The 23,979-nt window shown below is 41.1% G+C and overlaps 1 protein-coding gene across 1 annotated transcript in view; it reads right to left on the minus strand.

Annotated features, from left to right (window-relative positions):
* Window positions 1-1,684: 1,684 nt before the first annotated feature.
* trabd2b (TraB domain containing 2B) overlaps window positions 1,685-23,979 on the minus strand; it is a 351,111-nt gene continuing 328,816 nt past the window's right edge. The window contains exons 6-7 of the mRNA XM_033028556.1: window positions 12,789-13,064; window positions 1,685-3,621 (exon numbers count right to left, since the gene is read on the minus strand). Coding sequence (XP_032884447.1) covers window positions 3,432-3,621; window positions 12,789-13,064 — 466 coding nt within the window. The 3' untranslated portion in view covers window positions 1,685-3,431. The remainder of the gene's footprint in view (window positions 3,622-12,788; window positions 13,065-23,979) is intronic.

Raw genomic sequence — 23,979 nt, forward strand, 5'->3', positions numbered from 1 at the left:
ACGTTGTTTGTGAGGAAAATCCAGAATTAGCGGGTCCCCCACTTAAGGCACAGTGGAACTTTCTAAGACTCAGTGCGAACAGAGCCTTTGAATACTTTTGAGGCAAGTCCAGGCTCTGGGCTGAGTATAAGGAATCGGTGTGAAGCTGCATCTGTTAAAATGGGCATCCTAGATGTGGTGCTTTGACAATAATGAGCCTACTTTACGCCCCAAGGCTTCTCCCTATATATCAAAATCCCTGGTAACAGCACACTGTTGCCAGGGCAGCTCACCCACCCACTTACAGATTGGTATGTTTGGAGAAAGTACAAAAAGAAAACTTCTTAAACTCTTTCAAGGATTTGAAAACAAAATAGCAATTTTGAAAGATGAGGGAATCAGTAAGCAGAACATGAGGAAAGAACAAAATATGAAATGGGAGAGAATGGATGGTTTCCAAATGGGTGCTGCCATGATACCAATGCACTTGTTGAGTTACGTAAACATGTAAAAATGAGAATGTAATTGAGAAAGTAAAAATATAACCTCCAGGTTTGCGGATGATATAAAGCAAGGTGGCAGTGTAAGCTGTGATGAGGATGCTATGAGGCTGCAGGGTGACTTGGATAAGTTGGGGGAGTTGCAGGTGCATGGCAGATGCAGTATAATGTGGATAAATGTGAGGTTATCCACTTTGGTGGCAAGAACAGAAAGGCAAATTATTATCTGATTGGTATCAGATTAGGAAAAGGGGAGGTACAATGTGACCTGGGTGTGTTTGTACATCAGTCACTGAAAGTAAGCATGCAGGTACAGCAGGCAGTGAAGAAAGGTAATGGCATGTTGGCCTTCATTGCGAGAGGATTTGAGTTTAGGAGCAAGGAGGTCCTACTGCAGTTGTTCAGGGCCCTGGTGAGACCATACCTGGAGTATTGTGTGCAATTTTGGTTACCTAATTTGTGGAAGGACATTATTGCTATTGAGGGAGTGCAACGTAGGTTCACCAGATAATTCCCGGGATGGTGGGACTGTCATATGAGGAAAGATTGGAATGACTGGGCTTCTATTCACTGGAATTTAGGATGAGAGGGGATCTCATGAATGTGGTTAAATAATGATGGACTGGAGTGTCATCGCTGGACTTGGAAGTGCCAATTATCAGGTGCATTCATCTTATGGAAGAAATGATAACATAAAAGAAAGGACTTGGGAGATGTGAAATGATACAGGCTCGAGGAATATGCTGTAGGAACAGATGTTTACTGGGATTGCGAAGGATATATTTTCTGATCAAACTGAGGGTTGCAGGTAGTGTTATTAATATGGCCTGGCATATGGCCTTGACTAAAGAAGGCCCACATTTTCTGGAGATTTTCTGACTTCTGCTGGAGTCACAACATTTTTGCTGAGATTGGCTATTCTACTTAAATTATTCAAAGAGTGGGTATTCCATCAGTGTCCATTATCAAGGAATTGCACTGGGAGAATTCCAGGCTAGCTCGGTTAACGCACTTGAGGTCTCTAAAACCATTCTATGGTTTTGCATGGACTGGACATTAACACAGCAATGCTAATTGAGGAAGAGATTACATTACCTATACTGAAGGCAGAATGGCTTACTTTGGAGCAGTAATTCCTTTCCTATCTGTCCGTTCTCTTACTACACAGGCAAAATAAATGGAACCATCTCCCTGGCATGTGAGCTAGACTGGTATGCCAAGCAGCCTAACGCTGCTGGTTCTTTTCTGCAGGAACAGGTCGCTAATGATCCCAGCAATGGTGTTTCTAGACTTGGTGGATCGAATTTCTCATCTGCACACTTGTGGTAATAAAGCACAATAGTCTAGGCAGACCGTACCTCCTAAAGATGCTGCATGGGGTCAGGTTGGATAATGTTTTCACAAGAACCAACTTCTCTCTGAGACCTCCCTCCTATTGAATCTTTTTCATCTGTGAATTCAAATACTTCCCAACTCCATAACCCTGTAATAGACTGCAACCGCTCTCCAGCAAGAAACACTGAATGCCACCAGAAGGCTTGACCAATCTTTTCATTGTTGGTGTCTCTTCTGAGATCGCTTCTGAGATCAGTTCAGATGAAATCTAGACTTTACAGCTACCTGTATCGCAACTGTCAAATGCATTTATCCACAAAACATGTCAGAATCTACAGAAGGTAATCCGAGAGACAGCCATTTCAAGATTCCAAACTTTAAACAGCCTAAAGTCCAGAATATAGGCAGATATTTTATTGCTACACTGAGGAGGTTCTGCATTGCTAATGGTGCCCCCTTTCAAATGGGACATTAAACCAAAGCCCCATTTCCCTATTTATAAGGGGTCTGGGGCAAAATTTCAAGTCGTGGTTTTCCATGTTTCGCTCGTGGCATTGATCATTCAACCATCAGATTTACCAGTTGTTTTTCTTAGTGTCCGTTATGGGTCCAGTCCTGCACACAAATTATTTGCTGCAGTTCTCAGTTCAGCTATAACAATTATATTTTAAACATAGCTCATTGGCTGAACAGCATGTTAGAAAATCCTGAACAGATTAAAGGTGCTAAATAAAATGGAAGTTCAGAACCATAGGAAATATGGAAATCCAATCATTCTTTCATATATAGTGTGGATTCAAGTCAGTAAATGAAATAGTTTTACAAGTTGTCTGACACAAGCATTGGTGCTTTGGATGATAAACCAGAAATATTGATGTATCTTATTGCCTGTAAATTGTGATCTCATCTTTGTGATGCAACTAATCTAGTTGAGTATGACCACAGAGCACCAGTTGGGATTAGTTCAGCTATGAATTGACTATCTGAGCTTCTGTAATGAAACATCCAATAGTTCTTTCTCAATTCCTGCATTAAAAGAATTTTCAGTTCCAAGCCCAGTTCAAATTTCTTCAGAGGTGGGTATAATGAATAATCAATGGAATCTTTAAAACAAAATTAAGGTCAATCAGGGCTGGTGAGGAGGCACTTTTTAATACATCTCTCATCTAATAGGTGACCTTTGGTAGAAAATTAATCTTGTCTGGTTAGACTGTAGTAAAACATTGAACTTCTCATAGATTATGGAGTTATATACACAACAAAACTTAACATTGAAGGGGAATAAATATACATCATTCATATGAACATATACATTTTCAAAAGTAAATTTACAATGCCCCATATCACCATGGGAAAAAACCCTTCTACAAAAAGAAGATGCTGTCACGTTGTGGCTATTTAAGCTTCAGAATCTCATAATATTCTCTTCTGACATCACAGAGAACCTGATGGACCCGGTGCAATTAGGTCTCGAAGGTCTACTGAGCATAGGGCAAAGGCACTTCCTGTGTGTAACTGCGAGAAGCTTCATCAGCTAATGCCAGAAATATTTTTTAACGTTTTTCTCCTCTTAAATTAAAAGAACTGGGTGCGGGTCAAGATCGTATGTGCAGGGGGTCAGGAGGGCCACAATAGACTCCAGAACAAGCTGGCCATCCCAGAGAGAAGTAGAGTTGCTGATGGGACTGTGACCACTGCAGTTGAGTTGAGGATGGGATGCTGCCTATGTTGCTGTGATGGTTCATGTGCAGGCTCCACCGTGATGTAGCCGTTGATAATCCTGATATTGGATGGCACGACCGTTGTGCTGAAGGGAAACGAAACACAATCATTGGAAGGCCATGGGATAGGAATCACAGACAAAATAATATGACAACACAAAATTGCTCTGAATTTATATTTTCTTTAGTTCAATAAACCTGCTCTGTGTAGAGTAAAGAGTGTGGTACCAATTGGATATGAAATTCCATGTCATCATGAAATTAGCCAAAACCTTTACGGAAACCATAGGTGAAGTGGAAACCGTAGGTAAAATCTAGGTAAAAATGATTTATTACCTTGTGCTACACAGTTTTTATATAATTTACTGGAGTAATTCAGCAGGTCAGCAGCACTTCTGGAGAACATGGATTGGCAACGTTCCGGGTCGAGATTCTTCTTAATCGTGAAGAAGGGTCTCCACCTGAAATGTAAAGGGCCTATCCCACTTTCCCGACTTATTCACAAATTCTCCCGAGTTATTCACAAATTCTCCTGAGTTTTCCCCTCAATTCAAACTCGCAGAATGTTCGTAACGAGTCCGTAGGAGTCCGTGGATATATTGTAGCGGCTCGTTATCCCAGCTGTAGGTACTCGGTAGGTACGACTATTAGCTTCCAAGGGGGTTTCTCAGCTATTTCTTGGGGAACTCTGTTGGTGTTGCACACACCTGTCTCTGCTCTGCTGGGAGACGAGGCTGCTGGTGTACTGGGACTTTCCCCCTTTTAATGCCTTCCTCACCCTCCTACTCTCGCTCTTTCTGTTCTTCAGCTTTTGTTTCATGTTCCTCATGTTCTGGGTCAGTATGCTTTTGGCAAATCCCAGTGTCCAAGGTGAGACACGTTTCTCACTGAAAATAAAGGATCTATAATCACCTTAGACATATGCAGTACCAAGTGATCTTTCTGCTGTAGCGAGCAGCAGATTGGGCCATATGAGTGACTTGTAACGACCCTGTACCGAGGAAGCTGATGGTGTCACAAAGTGACCTTGACCTCTGTGGATAAAGCCATCTCAATACAGGAGTGTGACTATGGTTTTCCCATTGTTTCTCTTGCATCTCTCTGAACATGTCTTGGGGAAATCTGAGTCTGCAAAACTACATCAGATAAGTCCAAGTTGGATATGGAATCTATGAAGGCTCTCCAGTGGTAGACCATTTAGTGATGGACATGCCTTTGCTACCTGCCCCAAGGTCTCTGACCAAGCTTGCTCAGCAATTAACTGTCATATGATGCCAGCAGCAATGGATGATTGCTGGCCTTATCACCATTGGTGCACCGTTTGAACTAGATCAGTAGGCGGTGAATGTTGAGTGGGAGAAGGTGGGCAACATAATATTTCCTAACCATTCTCATCATCTGTGATTCTTATCTCAACCATGAGGGATATTGAGTTAGGTAATACCCGACTTCCCACCAGCAATAGAATATACCAGAGTCATAAAGGTATTCAATTCAATTCAATCAGTTTTCCACTTACTGCTCCAGTATTTCTCATGGTTGAATTACGCACAGTACCATTCTTGGTCATTGGAAGCATGCAGTGCAGGGAAGCCACAAAGTAAGGAATAATTGTACCTTGAAACAAAATGCATCTCAAGTGGCCAAATAAATAATCCAGGCATTCATAGGCTGATATAGATTAAAAAATTAAGCATTAGACATGAGTGAAACATTATGGCAGAAAAATCCAGAACATGGCATTAATCTAGCTCAGTAATGTTTTCCAGTAAATGTAATCTTTAATCTTTTAAGCATAATTGACACAGTGAATACAATACTGTACTGCAATCAAACCACAAACTTGATGGCTATAATGGTTGTGGAAATTGAGTTTCACTAGCCAATTATTAAGGTCTTTATGGTAACCATTTCTTGCAAATTCCTGGATATATATTAAAGCTTTTGAAGACAGCATATTAAAATTACAATATCTTATTTGTTGCTTCAGAAACAAAAAGTGATTTCCTGTGAAGATTGAATCGGTTGCATTGCATATCAATTATGTTTGTTTATATATTTTTTCTGAAACGTAATAAGTAAAAATGTTCTGATCACATTCACACACTTACAGAATGGAGTTAACACCAAATTCAGTGTAAACAATTGAGACCAGAGAAATGAATTAAACTTGCACAGTTTATGAGTGAAAACTAGTCATAGGGGACGAGGAAAAATAAATTGCTCAAGTGAATTGCAATTAAACACTAGGAATATAATGGTCTGCACCTGCACCTAAAATTCTGGACTTAATTTTGCTTTGAGCCAAATTTTGCTTTGAGCTTTGGAGGAGATTGGTCTGTAAAACATCAGCCTTGGATCAGGTTATTTATAATCAGCCAAAATGCCTCCAAGAACTGTTGGGAGAACTAGACTGGTTTCTCTTCCAGAGATGCCATTAGACTGTCTAAGTTCTTCCAGCATTTCTGCTTTTGTTTCAGATTCTGGTTCTACAATTTTATTAATTTTCTAACGTCTTCAAGCATAGGGATTGACTGAAACTCAAAATAAGGGAATATAATCTTAGGAAATGTGCATGCTTGTGTCCAAGTTTTCTTGAGCTATTAAACAAGACCTGTGCTTCATGCCAAAATACATTTCTTTCTGTCACCTAATCCATGCTTCTTTTGATTACATGTTGGTCTGATGGAGGTCCTTAAGGTATTAAAATGGAAATGTTTTAAAGATTGTTGAATTACATAATGTTACTTGCTATTACTTTCAACATTCAGATAAAAGACCTGTTTTACTCCCAGTGCAGCGCACACTGTTACCACGCCAAAGATGTTTAAATACAGGTGAGATGGAAGCCCCAACTTCCATTATTGTTTAAACCACCTTTTTTCTTGTATATGACCTTTGCAATCCCAGAAAACCAATCATATCATAATATTTCCGAAACACAAAGTCACATAATCTGCAGAGACACTAGATACAATAGATGCTGGAGGAATTCAGCAGGTCAAGAGACATTTATGGGGATAGAGTGTGCGGTGATATTGGAAGGGGTGGTTGATATTTCAATTTGACACCCTGCATCAGAACCTGATGTAGGGTTTGTACCTGAAACATCAATAATTCCTAACCCATTTCCCCAGATGCTGTTTGGCCAACTGATTTCCTCCAGGGGTTTATTTTTCTTCTCCACAACTGTGTATGTGTGAAGAAATGCTAGATGAACACAAATTCTGCCAGCTATTTTTTTAATTCTGGATTCATGTTACAGTTGTACAAGACATTGGTGAGGCCACTTGTGTTCAACTTTGGTCACCCTGTTATTGGAAAGATGTTGTTAAGCTGGAAAGAGTGCATAAAAGATTTACGAGGATGTTGCCAGGACTCGAGGGCTTGGGCTATGGGGAGAGGTTAAGCAGACTACGACTTTACTCCTTAGAGCACAGGAGGATGAGGTGTAGAAGATCATAAGAGGAATAATATGGTGAATGCACAGTCTTTTTCCAAAGTAGGAGAATCGAGAACCAGAGGTCATAGGTTTAAGGTGAGGGGGGAAAAGATTTAATAGGAACCTGAGGAGTAACTTTTTTTTCACACAAAGGGTGATGGGTGCATTAAATGAGCTGCGGAGGAGGTAGTTGAGGCAGTTATGATCACGTTTAAGAACCATTTAGACAGGTGCATGGATAGGATAGGTTTAGAGGGATATGGGCTAAATGCAGGCATGTGAGCCTAGTGTAGAAGGGACATGTTGGTTGGCATGGGCAAGTTGGGCCGAAGTGCCCGTTTCCACATTATATGACCCTATGACCCTATTTCAGATTTATTTAGTAGTGATTTGCGAATTTCATAAGGATGAATTTCCATTACCTGAACTGCTGTAATGTGGGGGTCACCCGTATTTAAAATAACTGATATGTTGTCTGGCTAGTGGATAGAAATATACGGTAAATTGTGATATTTCAAGATCTGCATAAATATCATCTTTAGTGCCAATAGTCAGCAGTTTCTAGTTGAATCAAATCTAAATTGCCAAAATTGACTGAAAATGATTGACTGACAGTTTAGTTTTGAGATACAGCGCAGAAACAGGCCCTTCGCCCTTTGCCCCACCGAGTCTGTGCCACCCAGGAATCCCCGCACATTTACACTATCCTAGCCACACCAGGGATAATTTACAATTTTACCAAGCCAATTATCCTACAAACCTGGATGTCTTTGTAGTGTGGGAAGAAACCGGAGATCCCAGAGAAATTCCACATAGGTCACAAGGAGAACATACAAACTCTGTACAGACAAGTACCCATAATCAGGATTGAACCCGGTTCTCTGGTGCTGTTAGGCAGCAACTCTACTGCTGCACCACCATGCCGCCCCTAGTATTCCAGACTGGGTCCATCACACATCAACTATTTGTAAATAAGACATATTAATTATGCAAAAATACAACAGGCCTTGCCTATCATAACATTTCCAGTTCCTTTTTCAACATGCAAGACTGCTCCTCAACTTCCCAATTATAGCATTATCCTTCTGGCCTTCCACTGCACTTCCTCATGCATTTTGACTGGCCGGGCAGTGTGCAATGCGTGGAATAGAAACTGAGCTAAGCATTGAAAGTGGAAAATGAAAATCTTCATGACCACACATCAGGTAAGACCTTTATAACACCAATAAGACCTGCCCTTTCTTGTGTATGACATTATTTGTATCCGTGGCAGTTTGAAAGTTTAACATTTTTACTTCAAGAGTAAATTTGACTCGTGGATATCTTTCTTCATGTTGAAAGATTTTCATGAGTTAACAAGTTTCCCGAGTACCTGCCGTATGATGTTTTACAAATATGATATTAAATTACTCGATTCCGCATTTCTATTCATTCCTTCATCTAATAGATCTGCGTCTAGAGTTTGATATTCTTGTGTGTGTTTTTTCAGGTAATCTCGGATTTGAAGGTATTTGAAATATTGATTACTTTTCAGGTTATATTTTAATTAAGATATGAAAAGGAAGATTTGACAGGATTATGGGTAAAATGCAGGCAGGTGGGAATAACATTGGTCGACAGACAAGTTGGGCTGAAGAGCCTGTTTCTGTGCTCTATGACTGTAAGAGCGCAATATTTTATGTTTGTATATGCAGAAAGGCAACGGTCTTTTGGCTTCCAAAGTAAAACTTCATTATGATAGACAATGAAGGCCAGCCTTCGTGGCTGGAGACAAAGATCACCTTCTATTTATCCCTGCTCGAGATCAGACGTCAGGAATGTTGGAGCTAGGAGCATATTAAGGTTCCACTTGTTCGAACTGTTATCAGATCAATGAGCTGATCCATTCTTCAGGTCAGTAAAACTTTCCCTAACACCCCACACAAGAAAGGGTGCACTACCAAAAAAATGTCATTGTATGCAGCTTAGTTCAAGCCAAAGTTGACTCACAGGACCTGTGTGCATCCAGCACTATGGCCAGCCCTGGGTGTCAGAGGTGACTGACATGGTTTCAATTTACTGACCTTATTGTTTTAGGGGCTTTAGGGTTTGCATTACGTTTGTTTTCAGATGATACACTTCAGGTCAAAGGGATATAAAGCTGTCATTGTGACAGATTTCTTTTTGAGAAATCTTAGCTCTCTGCAGAAAAATAGCTATCGATTGGTGTTATAAAGAGAGGTCTCCTGCTTTGAGCACACTGCAAAGAACTTGTGAAATATTTCTAACTTCACTTCTTCATTTTCAAATAGGAAATGTAAATTTCCTCCAGCACAATAAATGTTGAAAATATTTTTGAGATCCTATAATTCTGGGCTCTTGATTATTCCCAAATTTAATCACTCCATGCCTTTAACTGCCAAGACCTTAAGCTCTGGAATTTATACCATAAACCTTTCCAACGTTCCATCTCGTACCTTCTTTAACTCTATATATATATATATATATATATATACACACACACACACATACATGGACACACACACATTTTGATCATTCAGTTACAACATCCTCTATAATTAATGTAAAATAATTAGACATTCATTCTATAGATGCTTAGCATTTAAACCCTGAGAGCATTCACTGGACTACTGCATACAAGAAAATGGACTTTCAAATATTGGTGAACAATTCTTAGATTATGTATTTGATTAAGGTTGAAGTACTTCTTATCTCTACAATCTTAAAATTACTTTTATAAATAAAAGTCTATTATAAATTTTGTTTTTCTTGGCTAGTTTTTAATTTTCTATGGCTCTTCTCTCTCCCTTGCTGAAGAAATTGATCTTACAAGCATTCTCATGCATAGTAACATTGTTCTAAATGTTCAAGCAATGGATTGTTGTTTAGGTGTGAATTTGGCAATAGTGTAAAGCAGACAGGTTTTAAAACTGGGGTGAAATTTTTTACAGGAACCATTTTGAAATGGGGAATAATATCATGTTTGTTATTACGGTTTATTCCATGGAGAAATTATACTGGATTCTCTGAATCTCTGAGATATTTATTGAGTGTGGGTTTGAAAGTCCTTATCTGAGCCAGATAAGTTTATTGGTATGGCATTAATAGTCAGACAGGCAAAGGAAAAGATTTGAGGGTGCACTCAAACTCTCCATTTAAGATGTGCAACATCACCACTAACTCTTGAGAACCTCTGGCCCATTACTGCTCGATGTACAGAAAGGAGAACATGAATGATATTGAGAACCACAAATCCATGCATTGGGAACACGCACAAGGCCCATATAAGATTTGGACGGGTCAGACTTCCTCGCAAACAACTCACCCACCTGCCCTGTCAGCCACCACCTGCCCCATCTGTGGAAGAGTCTGCAGTTTTGCATTGGCTCATCAGGTGCTTCAGAACTCACAAACCCAAAGTCAAAGTAAGTCATCCTTGATCCAAAGGAACTGCTTAAGAAGAATGGGGAATTTCCCCAACACTTCTGTTTGTGATATTGGGATACAGGCAAGATATGGAGAAATTCCCTTATAGTATATCTATATAAATCACTGCAATACAATGTCAGAATGTCATCAGATGGTGAACATTCCAACTGGCAAAGATGACAGTTCTCAGTCAAGTTGACATTTGCTGGAAATACAAATAATATTAATAAATATGTGAGACCATTGGGCATTCATGTTACCCCTGCGATTTAGACATTAAATCCTCCAGGGGTCTAGCACATAGATCAGAATTTATAAAAAAAATAAAATAAACAAGAGTTTAAATAAATCAGAAAAGAAGGAAGAAAAGCAAAGACAGAAAAAAATAAAAGAGTGAGAACAAGGAGAAGAATAGTAATTCAACTGAACTATGGTATGACAATGAAATTCTGTCCAAAAATCTGTCCAGGGTTTTAAATGATGACTGACGATTGGCCAGCTAGGTAAGATGTTGGAAGGATGATAAAAAATAAAAGCCTTCAGTAGTGGTTTGAAAAAATAAAACACAAACATATTTTGGTAACATTGATGCTGTCTTCTATCGTACCTCTGTTGAAAAACAATTTAACAGTTATGTCAAATCTTGGTTCTTACAAAATATTGTGGAATTGACCCAAAGAGCTGAAACAACAGCTTTGAAGTGGTTTATATCCCAAAATATGTAAAAACAATTCTTGCTTGATGCTCCATCCTGAGAGATGTGATCAGTTCCTATAGGCACACCAGTTGTGGCAGACACACACCAGCAACACACTTTATCGTTGCTGTGAAGGAGGGAGGCTACAGACGAGGGGAATTCAACTCCCACATTTATTCCGAAGTTGTGCAAGTCCTGGCCAATGTCACAAAAGATTTTCTGTGAAAAAAGAAGACATCTCGGATATTCTGGAGTGGAAAGCCTCAACTTGGGAGCAGATGCAGCCTAGACAGAAAAGTGAAATTAAGGATGGTGTCCATGCAAGAGGCAAGATGAGACGAGGTGTAACCCATTCAAAATGGAAAGTGTAGATAAATGTGGACATTGAACAAGAACTGAATTCACAACTGATAACTGAACAGTTGTAAACATTTATCCACCAGGATTATATAGGCCATGAATTACCTGAACCATGGACCCTTGTTGCATATTGAAGTAGACTTAATATACTAACATAGTGAGAATGTAAAAATGAATTTATAAAAGCATGTTTCAAATCAACCGATCTTTTGTAAAAAATTGCAAGTCCACGCCAAGTCAGTGCTGGAGTATAGTTCCATATCTGTCACTCTTCTGCCCAATCATGAATTAAATTAAATGACATTCTTGACAGATAAGGGTGCCTGAGGATACAGGGAGAAACCAGGGGAATGGGGCTGAGAGGAAAAATAGATCAGCCATGATTGAATGGCGGAACAGAATCAATGGGCCGAATGACCTAATTCAGCTCCTATATATTATTATCCTATGTCAGCTGACTGAAAATATGCCATTGGTTTTCCCCCTCCTTGATCCTTGATTACCCTGACTTACGATTATTCTGCTTGAGATGATCTCACTTATTGCAGGACCAGTACTGACCTATGTGGTTCAATATTTGTTCAGTGGTACACTTACTCACTGACCATACACATTGTTGTCGATAGCAGAACCAACAAGAATGCAGCATTTGGCCATTTTAACAGTTAAATCCATGTTAATTTGTATTAAACTAAAACAGAAAAACAAACTAAAAGAATTTGAAAAAATATACATCAAGCTACAAAACAAATTATACAATATTAAGCTGTCATGTAATGTTATTATTAGGGCACTTGAAAGCTGAAACAATAAAAATCCAGCAATAATGTATGGAGCAAATCCAAAAAAAATCATAGTTTTATAATAATAGTGAAGTGAGTAAAAGTATAATCCAATGAACTATTTAGTTAAGTTATTTAATTTCAGTTAAACTTTTCGCTCCCCAATTGAATTGTTTTCTGACCCTCATTGGCATTATCTTAGGGTTGACTTTGCAGCTTACTAGCACAGTTCAGCAAATACCAAATCTCACGGGTAACAATTAATTTCAATTGTGTTTCTTCTTTGCATATTTGAGTGGTTATCACATCACAAAATAAGCAGGACTCTGAGGTAGAACTAAGCCAGAGCATGCAGTTTAAAGAATATTCTTGTTTAAGAAAAAAGTGGACAATGCAATGAGAACAAATGGATTAAATCATCAATGTTAGCAAAATTACCAGAATGACATGTTCCTTTCATTCTCAGTGATGCTGCCACCTTTTTCTTACACACCATGACATCATCTCTTGAGAGGCATTTTAAACATAATTAACCAAACCCACCTCTCTTCTATGCGAACCCACAGATCACTGAACTGCCGTTGCCTCTGCTGTTTGGGCAGCTTCTTCTGCGGCTTCTTCTGGCGACCAAATTCTTCCAGTTGACTAAGACTGTCGGGCATCAAGAGGTGCGTCGAAATTATGTCGTCGTCAAAGTCGTCTGTTGGAGAAGAAAGGGAAGGAGCTGGCAGGGAATCTTCAGATGATTCACCAATGGATGTAAAAGAGGTTGATGGAAGTGAAGAACCGCCTGAAGAGCCAGTCTTCTGTGTCCTTATCCTTTATAAATAAAAGAATCAATTAAGTCAATGTTCCTCCATCAACACAATTAATAGTTAGTGACTATCATCAATGACTTTATACTATTTTATTTAACTTATCTCATACAGCAAGGAGTCAAGCATACAAGATGATTTTGATCCGGGACTTCAATTTTAACCCATTCTGCTCAGTGGTAAGATACCAAGAGAGTGATTAATATCACAGAAAGTAAGATCTTTTGTGTGTTTTACATTTGAAATTTGAAAACTATTATTTTTGCAGTTGAGCTAACTATAATTACAAAGGCAACTGGTGGAAAAAGGAAAATGTTTTATATGTAAAATCAATAACAGTCAGATGATATCTCTTGGACAATGGAATCATTTTAACAGGATGGGCTAGAAGGAAGATCCAATATGTTAAATGAGGAGGTGGGTTCACACTTTGCTGCATGTAAAGCAACATCTTTTCACATTGCAGGAATCGTAATTCCACAAGAGAATTTCTAGTTTTCCATTTTGGGTTTTTTTCTGATGATTTTTCCTCTACTTTCCAGCACTTCAGCAGCGAGGGTTTAAAGCTATTCTCCAATTGAAGGATGAGGTTGCAGTACATGCCTGAAGGAATAGATAGTGTGTGTGGCCTTCTGGAAGATAAAATCTTCAGGATAGCGGAGTTATTCATGGAAGGAAGGCTTTGTACAGCCAATTGACAGGTCAATAGTTACTCTTTGGGATGCCCGTGAAGTACAGTGTGGGAGTGGAATACACACCAGAAGGCGGGTCGCCACTGATTTATTCAATCACAATCTGCTAAAACCGTCTACCGTAATATGGCATCAATATCTTCCTTGCCACAGCAAACTAATCCATTGCCTTTGTGAAACGTATCCACAAACAAAATGAGGGATTTGGAGAGGCAGCCAGCTTTTGTCCTGTCAGACAGTACTTAGCTCATAGAAATGGTAAAGCCTGGCAGATGATCAACATGTGATTGATGAGTGCTCACCAATGAAGAATAATATAACTATTTATTGATGGTAGAGGTTCTACCTCAAAGCATCAGAAACCCAGATTCGATCCTGACCTCGGGTGCTGTCTGTAGGGAGTTTGCATGTGGTCCCTGTGACCGTGTGAATCCCGGTGACTGTGCCTGAAGAATGCTCCGGTTTTCTTCAGGCACAAACGAAACAACATTAATAACATTATTGTCACATATACTGAGGTACAAGGAGAAGCTCGGTTTTGCATGCTTTTCAATTGACTAAAAGATTCAGCATAGAAGTGGGCTCTTCAGCCTTCAGATTCCATGCTAACCATTGATCGCCTGTTCACACTAGATCTATGTTATCCCACTTACACACCCACTCCCTACACACAAAGGGCAATTTACTAGATCTATTAACCAAAACACTGCATGTCTTTGGGATGTGGGAGGAAACCAGAGTACCTGGAAGAAACCCATGCAGACACAGGGAGAAAGTGCAAACTCCTCATAGACAGTCTCTGGCACTGTGAGGCAGCAGTTCTACCAGCTGTGCCACTGTGCTATCATGTCAAGTAATGCTATACATCAACATGACTTAATTCAAGTTAATTGCCAATTTGTAGCTTCAAAATAATTGTACATGTACAGCCATGTAGGTGACCTCAGCTCAGGCACAGCCTTCCACTCCATCAAAAACATCCATATCATAATCATAATCGTAATCATACTTTATTAGCCAAGTATGTTTTGCAACATGCGTGGAATTTGGTTTGCCATACAGTCGACCAATAAAAAGTGACAAGACACACAAAGCACTTTTTACATAAACATCCACCAGTGACTCCTCCACATTCCTCCTGTGATGAAAGTCAGAAAAAAAGTTCAACCCCTTCCCTTCTTTGGTCTCCCGTGGTCGGGGGCCTCGAGCCTTCTGTTGACGGGACGATCTTGGCTCCTGTAGCCGGTGATTGGGCCCTCCGCAACGGGGCGATCAAGCTTCGGCATCGGGGGATCTCAGCTCCACTGCGCCAGCGATCGGACCCCAGGTCAGGACTAGTCGAACCTCTTGCTACTTTGGAGTTGCCCGACATCAGTCTCCACCCGAGACTGTGAGCTCCTCGATGTAGAAATCCGCTGGCCGCAGTTGGAGCGTTGATCCCAGGCAAGGGATCGCAGGCTTTGATGGTAAGACCACGGCCCCACGGTGGGGCTCAATGTCAGTCCCGAGCAAGGCCGGCAGCACCATGATGTTAGGCCACAGAGCGACCGGAGATATGATCCAGATAACAATTGCATCTCCAGCAAAGTAAGAGATTGAATAAATGTTTCCCCGACCTCTTCCCTCACCTCCCACATAAAACAAACCAGAGAACATTAACACAAACTTTTAAAAAATAACTAAAAATAACAAAAAAGACAAAAATACAGCAGACCATTGGCGAGGCTGCCATCGCTGATGGCGCCTCCTGGTGGCCTCAAGGCGGCAACATGTATCATCAAGGATCCACACCATGGCTCTTCTCGCTGCTACCATTGGGCAGGAGGTACAACACCACCAGGTTGAGGAACAAATACTTTGTTACAACTATCAGATTCTTGAACCACCTTACACAACCCTAACCCTACTTCAACTATGGATCATTACAGCCCACCTCTTGCATTACCATGGACTTGTATTTATATTTATTTTTAAATTATGTTTTTGTATTATTGTTTTGTTGCTTAGTCTTCTTTTCTTTAGAATTGTATGTGTAATTTGTGTATAAATTATGTGTATTTGTTTCTCTGCGTGTTGTCTATGTGCCTGTGATGTATGCAAGCAAGACTGTATCTGTGCATCACTGTATTTGTACATATGGCGATAATCTTAAACTTGAGGTTTTATTTGTGTCACCCTACCTGTATGCATGCAATTCTTCCTATCATGTTAGTTGTACAAATTGTTGCATAGGCCACTGTTGGGGTATTATGTACAGTCTTCATTGCCATGTTATAGGAAGGATATGGTTAAGCAAGAGAGGGTGCAGAAAAGATTCACAGGAACATTGCCTGGACTGGAGAGGATGTTATAAGATTGAATAGGCTAGGGTTGTTTATCCTGGAGCAAAGGAGGCTGAAAAAGTGGCCATCAGAGAGGTTTATAAAAGGGGCATAGGTAGCATAGAGAATCATGGTATTTTTCCCAGGATGAGAAATTCTCTAAAACAAGGACATAGGTTTGAGATGATGGGGATAAGATTTAAAAGGGATCTGAGGGGGCAGGCTTTTTACAGAGAGAGATTGGTATATGTGTAATGAGTTGAGTCATGCACACGTCAAGGTACAACACATATTTATTAAAGTACTCGTACAGCATTCGTCTGCAAGATGTTATAGTAACTAGCAGCTACTCAGACTAAATTACGTAAGCAAACTCCTGATAATATAAACTGCGTAGTAGGTGGAGCTTCTACTAACAAGCACTACAATTGGTTAGTAAGAAGTAACCAATCTACAATATGGAACAAGCAGCCAGAGAAGATGGTAGAAGCAGGTGCAAATGCAGTGATTAAAAGAGTTTGTCAGGTACGTGGATAGGAAAGGTTGAGGGAAATGTGCCAAATGCAAGTAATTGAGATTACCGTAGAAAGGCATCTTGGTCGGCATGGGTGAATTAGACGGAAGGGCCTGTATATTTGCTATTTTGTTCTGCAAATCTAAAAAAACTGCCCTGTTGGCTGATCTCCCAGAAAATATGCTGTGAAATTAACTGAATTTTCCTTCAACTCACCAAATTAAATGGAAAAAACTCAACATTGCAATTATAATAAAAGCAGTAGTAAACATCCGCCACATGTTTTCTTGGCTGAGGCCGGGTGAGTTTTATTCTGGCACCAGCACCCACACAGAAAACGACAAATTCAATTCCAGTCACTGTTTGTAGTACTGGTCACAAAAAGGGCAAATTTTAAATGTGATCAAATTAAGAATTCAGAATATTTTCCAAAAGTTTTACAAAACTTGTTTTTTGGGTAATTACACAATAAACACCTTTAAAATCAAACATGACATTTTGTAAAATAACTTTGTAAAACAAACAAAATAGAAAGAAATAACTGATCAGCCATAAATGGTATGCATTTAAATGGATGCATTTTGCTCCTCAAATATTATGTGGGATTATTTATTTTAATATATACTTTTTCCAGAAACAGCACTCCTATGAATTGGTCATATCATTCCATAAAAATAAATTGTAAATTAAAGAATCTGAGAACAACATGATGATTTATATTGCTCAACTTATCTGATTCCAATCCAAGACTATGGTTATTTACACAGACAGGCACGATTATTAAAAATCTTTGGAAGAAACTTAAGAATATCCGTGCAAGACTGACTGGTTTTGGAGATAACAGGGCATATCTGTTGCCACTGCGAATTAATAGATCAGAGACTTTCATCTCGTGGCAAGAGCTGAACATTCTACATTTGGTTTTAATTCAAGTGACAGTATCTTTTGTTTTCTTAAAATGTAGTTTTGGTGGAGAAATTGGATGGCAGTAGAAAACATCTGCTAGAATCATCATCATCTGCGAGTTGCTCATGCCTAGGTTTACGCAGTGTAGTAGCCACACAGAATGTGTGCCTCCATCAAATACAATACAATACAATACAATACAATTCAATTTATTGTCATTTGGACCCCTTGAGGTCCAAACGAAATGCCGTTTCTGCAGCCATACATTACAAACAAATAGACCCAAGACACAACATATTTTACATAAACATCCATCACATTGCTGTGATGGAAGGCCAAAAAAACTTTTCTCTCCACTGCACCCCCCCCCCCCCCCCCCCGATGTCAGAGTCAAAGTCAAAGCCCCCGGCGGGCGATGGCGATTGTCCCGTGGCCATTTAAGCCACGCCGGGTGATGCAAGGCCGCACACCGGGTTCTTGATGTTAGAGCCCCCGGCGTGCGCTCGCAAACTCCCGCGGCCATTCCAAGCCGCGCGGGGCGGTGATGTAGGCCCCGCTCCAGGAGCTCTTCAACCCCGCAACTCGGGCGGGAGAAGTCGCCGTTGCGGGAGCCCTGAAAAGCGGTCTCCCTCCAGGGACCCGCGGGCTCCCGGTGCCGCCCGCCAAACCCGCAGTTGCAGCCACCGAAACTCCGGGGGTCGGGCCGCAGCAGCGTCCACCACAGCTCCACCCGCTCTGGACTCGGCCAGCTCCGCGTGAGGTGAGTAGTCGGCACCAGAGCCCCCGGTCTTCCTGTTGGAGGCCGCTCCTCGTTGCAGCCCCAACGACAACGGAGACCCGACAAAGAAAAGGTCGGGTCTCCCGTGCAGGGAGAGATTTAAAAGTTACCCCCAACCCCCCCACACCACCCCCACCTCCCCACACACACATACCCCAACAAAAATAACAAAAACTACATTAAAACATAGACATAAAATAATAAAAACGCAGACGGACTGCAGAGGCCGCTGCAGACGAGAGTCGCGCCGCCTACCGGAATGACTGTAAGATCCAGCTAACACCAACTCTATAGGTTATTGTGTTAGTGCATATCCATACAGTGTAACTTTAAGAGTGGCTAACCTAAGCTGAAGCTACCCAGTGCTGATTGAAGTGTGTAGGAAAGAACTGCAGATGCTGGTTTGAACCGAAGATAGACACAAAAAGCTGGAGTAACTCAGCGGGACAGGCAGCATCTCTGGAGGGAAGGAATGGATGACGTTTCGGGAAGGGTCTTGACATAGAAACATTGACCCGAAACGTCACCCTTTTTCAGACTGAAGAAGGGTCTCGACCCGAAACATCACCCATTCCTTCTCTCCAGAGATGCTGCCTGTCCCACTGAGTTACTCTAGCTTTTTGTGTCTATCTTCAGTGCTGATTGAAAGAGAAGGCTTATTGCCTCCATCCATAGGTAGAAGACATCCCAAAGATTTAATTTTACTGTAATTTATATTGGAGCATGGAAGAACATAAGCATTCTGATTTTCCTGGCTTGTTTTGCTTGTACTTTGATTGAGCAGCAGAGAAGAAGCCTTGCAAGTACATAGGTCATCTGTTGCATGTTGAGGTTAAGTGAATACCAGGAGAGAAGTACTTAGAACATGAATGCATAGCTATAAAAATTTCAAAAGAGAGCTGGGATAAACACTTACTATATGTGCATAAATGCTCGATCAATGTACGACATACTCTAATTCAATTCAAAACATTACATAGACTATATTATTCAAAAAACAAAATAAATACACTTTTCCCCAATGTCTCACCCACTTGTGATAAATGTCAGTCTCAAGAAGCTACCATAGCGCACTCTTTTGTTTTTTGTATAAAAATCCAAAAATTCTGGAACGAAATATTTGAAATCTTCACAAAATTAATTAAAGTAAAACTGGTACCAAAAGCAGAATGGGTCATTTTTGGAATATCAGAAGGTAACCCCGAACTAAACGTGTTTCAAAAGAACTTACTTAATTACGGGCTAATAATGGGAAAAAAGCTTATACTCAAATTCTGGAAAAACGCTCCAATACCAACAATAAAAATGTGGATTTCAAACATGTTCGAAGCATTACACCTGGAAGAGATGAGACTCCTCCTAGCAGGCAAAGCAGACCACTTCCAAAAGACGTGGTCTGCATTTATGGAACTATTACAAGCATAAGGTGCAATAGTAATTTTAAAAATAAATGGTACCAGGATCTGGTAACGGGGGGCAAAAAAACACGGTTGGTATATCCTTTTTTGCGGAGTTTTGTGTTATAATAGAGCGATTGTTTCTCCTTTTTTTTCTTTCTTGGGTCTATTTCCTTTCTTTACTTCCTTCTCTGACTACTTTTCTAAGGGGCTTTCTTTTCCCAACACTTTCCTGCACCTTCACGACTCTTGCTCACTTTCCTTACTTCTTTTATTTCTACCTTTTTTAAAGCTCGAAAAATGAAGTGGTACAACAAATGTAATAAGATATATGTGATGTGTATTACTGTAATTTACTGTACTTCTAATAAAAAAAAAAAGAAAAAAAAAAGAACATGAATGCAGCATTGAAAAATGTTCCTCAGATGGAAATGTCAAAGACTAGAGGGCATAGATGAAGGTAAAGAGGGAAATATTTTTTCATACAGCAGGTGGTGGTTGCCTGAAACAGAGTGCCAGGGCTGGTGATGGAGGCAGATATGATAGAAATGATAAGAAGCTTTTAGGTCAGCAAATGGATATACAAAGTATAGAGGGATATGGACCTTGTGTAGGCAGATGAGATGAGTTTACCTGGGCATCATGTTTGGCACAGCCATTATAAGCCAGCATGGCTGTTCCTCTGCTGTACTATTATATCTTCAATGTTTTATGAGATCTGCCTCATGGTCAATGTGAGTGAGTACTTTATCTAGTCCATTTCTCAATAATTGTACCAGAAGCCTCACACTCTGCTGCCAGCTACACACCTTCACCACTACCTAATATCAATATCTATATGACATTCATATGCCAATCATTGGCTGCTTCACAGCTTTCTCACTCCCAGCTATTCAACCAAGGCAAACAGATCACCAGATTATCCATATTTCAGATGAGAGCAAGGAGCTAAGCCGAGTGGACATTGTTTGCCTCCAAACAATAAACCATTGGTCTGATATGACAGAAATAAAATACAAAAGTTGCTTGCTTGAATTCACAGCTGTCTTTACTGTGAAGTAATCAGAAACGGGAAATTATCCATTGGTATAATTGCTGCCTCAATTAATAAAACCATTTAAAAAACTGCTAAAATTCATTGTTATATAATTATGGTAAATGATTAATACGGTGCAACGATAAAGATGCAAAAACAAGACAATAATGTTATACGTTTTAGACCATTCATTAAAGAAAGAAAATTAAACAAAGAATATACAATCTCAAATCTGTAGGATGTCGGGGATACAGAATTACACACAACATACAGCAGAGAAAGAGTCCTAACAAGTCTTTATGGTGCTTAATTCAGCCGGAGTCAGGATTATTTTATTTGACCCTCTTCGCATTTTTTTCTATTCACGTATCTCTCATCTCCTTGTCTGATTTTGAAATTTAAACTGGTTATTTCAGTAAGTTTGAGTGGTTAGAAACAACATATTTTAAGTATGCCTGAGTTAAATCAAAATTATCTTGATTTCCCCACTGAATTTATTAGTATTTAGCTAGTATTCATGAGTGTCGGCTTTATAATCTACCACAAGAGAAATTCTCTCCACCTGCATCCTGTTCAATCCGTTCCTCAAGTCACCTCCAAAATCTTCACAACACTAAAAGATAAACAATTAATTACAATAATATCTCACTTCCGATACCACTCTTGTGGTAATTTTAATTTGTGGTAATTTTAGCACTCTTTCTCCTTGAACTTACACATCTTGTTTATATTTAGGAGGCCCAAACAGTGTGCAGTGTTCTGCATGGAGCCTAAAGGGCCTGTCCCACTTTCACAACCTAATTCACGACTTCTGCCGACTCTTACTCGCAGCATGGTTGTCACAAGATCATAGGAGGTCGTAGGTAGGTCTTAGCAGGCCGTGATGCTAGTCGTAGGTACTCGTGGCATCAAGTAGGTCGGAGCGTTTTTCTAGCACGATGAAAAATGTCCATGAGTAAAAAAAGTTGTGAATTAGGTCGTGAAAGTGGGACAGGCCCTTAACTGCATTCATATAGTCTGAACACAACATCAGTACCGTTGAGTGAACAGCACAAGAAAGGAGCTTTGTTTATTAAGAGTGCCGTGGTAGTCTGGCGTGCAACTGAGGCCAGTCGACAACTCTCAGACACCTCCCCATACTTATTCTTGGACCATGACCCCACAGACATGCACCAGGCCTTAATGTCACACACCATTACTGACTTCATCACTTCCGGCTCTCTGCCCCCTAAAGCCCCCAACCTTATCATTCCCCAGCAAGGCCCGATTTTATCTTCTCCCCAAAATTCACAAACAGAACTGTCCTGGCAGACCCATTGTTTCTGCTTGTTCATGCCCTACCGAATTAATTTCCACATACCTCGACTCCATCCTTTCCCCCTGGTCCAATATTCTCTACTTATGTACAAGACACCTCACACGCTCTTCGTCTCTTCAATGACTTCCGTTTTCCAGGTCCCCACTCCCTCATCTTTACTATGGATGTCCAGTCACTCTACACCTCCATCCCCCATAGTCAATAGTCAATTTTATTCATCACATACACCCGAAGGTGCAGTGAAATGAATTTGCCAACAGCGGTACAATTAAAAAAGAACACACAATACACAATAAGATTCAACACAAACATCCAACACAGTATTCTTCACTGTGATGGAAGGTACAAAGTTCAGCCAGTCCTCCTCCTTGTTCAACGTGGTCAAGGCCATAAAACCCTCCGCAGTTGCCGCTACGGACGGCCGAATGTACAGGCCCTCTCGTCGGGATGGTCGAGCGCACTCCGCGGCTTGAAGGTCCTGAATCATCACTTTCTTACCGTAGACTGTGGCTTCAGGATGTTGTAGGCCACAGGCCGGAGGTCGGAGCTGTTCTCTGGCTATCCCCGGCGAGGGATCCCAGGCTCCGGATGGTAAGTCCACGCCACGCCCCCGGCTAGAAGGTCCACAGACCGCGGCTTCAGGATGTTATAGACCGCGGGTCGGCGGTTGGAGCACTCCCTTCTGGTGACACCCGGCAAGGGCTCGCCCGCACCGCGATAAAAAGTCCACGCTGCGCCCGCTGCTGAAACTCCGGGCCCGACTGTGGGAAAGGCCGCTTCAATCCATGCTGTTAGGCCGCGAGAGAGGCGACATGGAAAGAGTCGCCTCTCTGTCGAGGAGGCGACCGAAAGCGGTTCTCCCCTCCCCCCCCTTCACCACCCCCCACACAAGGCACACCGAGAGACACTGAAACAAACATTTGGGCACACTGAAAAAACCCAAAAAAGGCATAATAACGAACACGCTATTGGCAAGGCAGCCATCTCGCAGCGCCCCCACCTGAAAAGGCATTTTGTTTCTTCCTCGAGCGCAGAACCAAACAATTTCCGTCCACCAATACTCCCCTCCATCTAGCAGAGCTGGTCCTTAACCTCAACAACTTCTTCTTCGACTCCTCCCACTTTCTCCAGATCCAAGGCATAGCTATGGGCACTCGCATGGGCCTCTTTGTAGGGTACATTGAACAATCCCTGTTCCAGGCATACACTGGCCCTATCCCTGAACTCTACCTCTGCTACATTGATGACTGCATTAGTGCTACCTCCTGCACCCATGCAGAACTCACTGACTTCATCAACTTCACCACTAATTTCCATCCTGCACTCAAATTCACGTAGGCTATCTCTGACATCTCCCTACCATTTCTTGATCTCACCGTCTCCATCACAGGAAACAGTCTATTGACCGACATCTACTACAAACCCACTGACTCCCATTGCTCTCTTGGCTACACTTCTTCTCTCCCTTCTTCTTGTAAAGGCTCTACCCCCTACGCCCAATTCCTCCGTCTACGCCGCATCTGTGCCCAGGACAAGGTTTTTCATTACAGGGCATTGGAGATGTTCTCATTCTTTAGGGAACGGGGTTTCTCCTCTTCCATTATAGATGAGGCTCTCACTAGGGTCTCCTCGATATTCCACCACTCCGCTCTCACTCCCTCTCTCGTAACAAGGACAGAGTCCACCTTGTCCGTTGTACACAGTATATAATCCTCCAACATTTTCGCTACCTCCAAAGGGATCCCACTACTGGCCATGTATTCTGCGCTTGGTGTCGACCCTTTCTGCTTTCCACAGAGACCGTTATCTCCGTAACTCCCTGGTCAACTCGTCCCTTCCCACCAAAACCACCCCCTCCCCAGGTACTTTCCCCCGCAACCGCAGAAGATGCAACACCTGTCTCTTTACCTCCCCCTGGACTCCATCCAAGGACCCAAGATCTTTCCAGGTGAGGCAG

This window comes from Amblyraja radiata, chromosome 10 (genome assembly GCF_010909765.2).
Source record: "Amblyraja radiata isolate CabotCenter1 chromosome 10, sAmbRad1.1.pri, whole genome shotgun sequence".
Classification (NCBI taxonomy): domain Eukaryota; kingdom Metazoa; phylum Chordata; class Chondrichthyes; order Rajiformes; family Rajidae; genus Amblyraja; species Amblyraja radiata.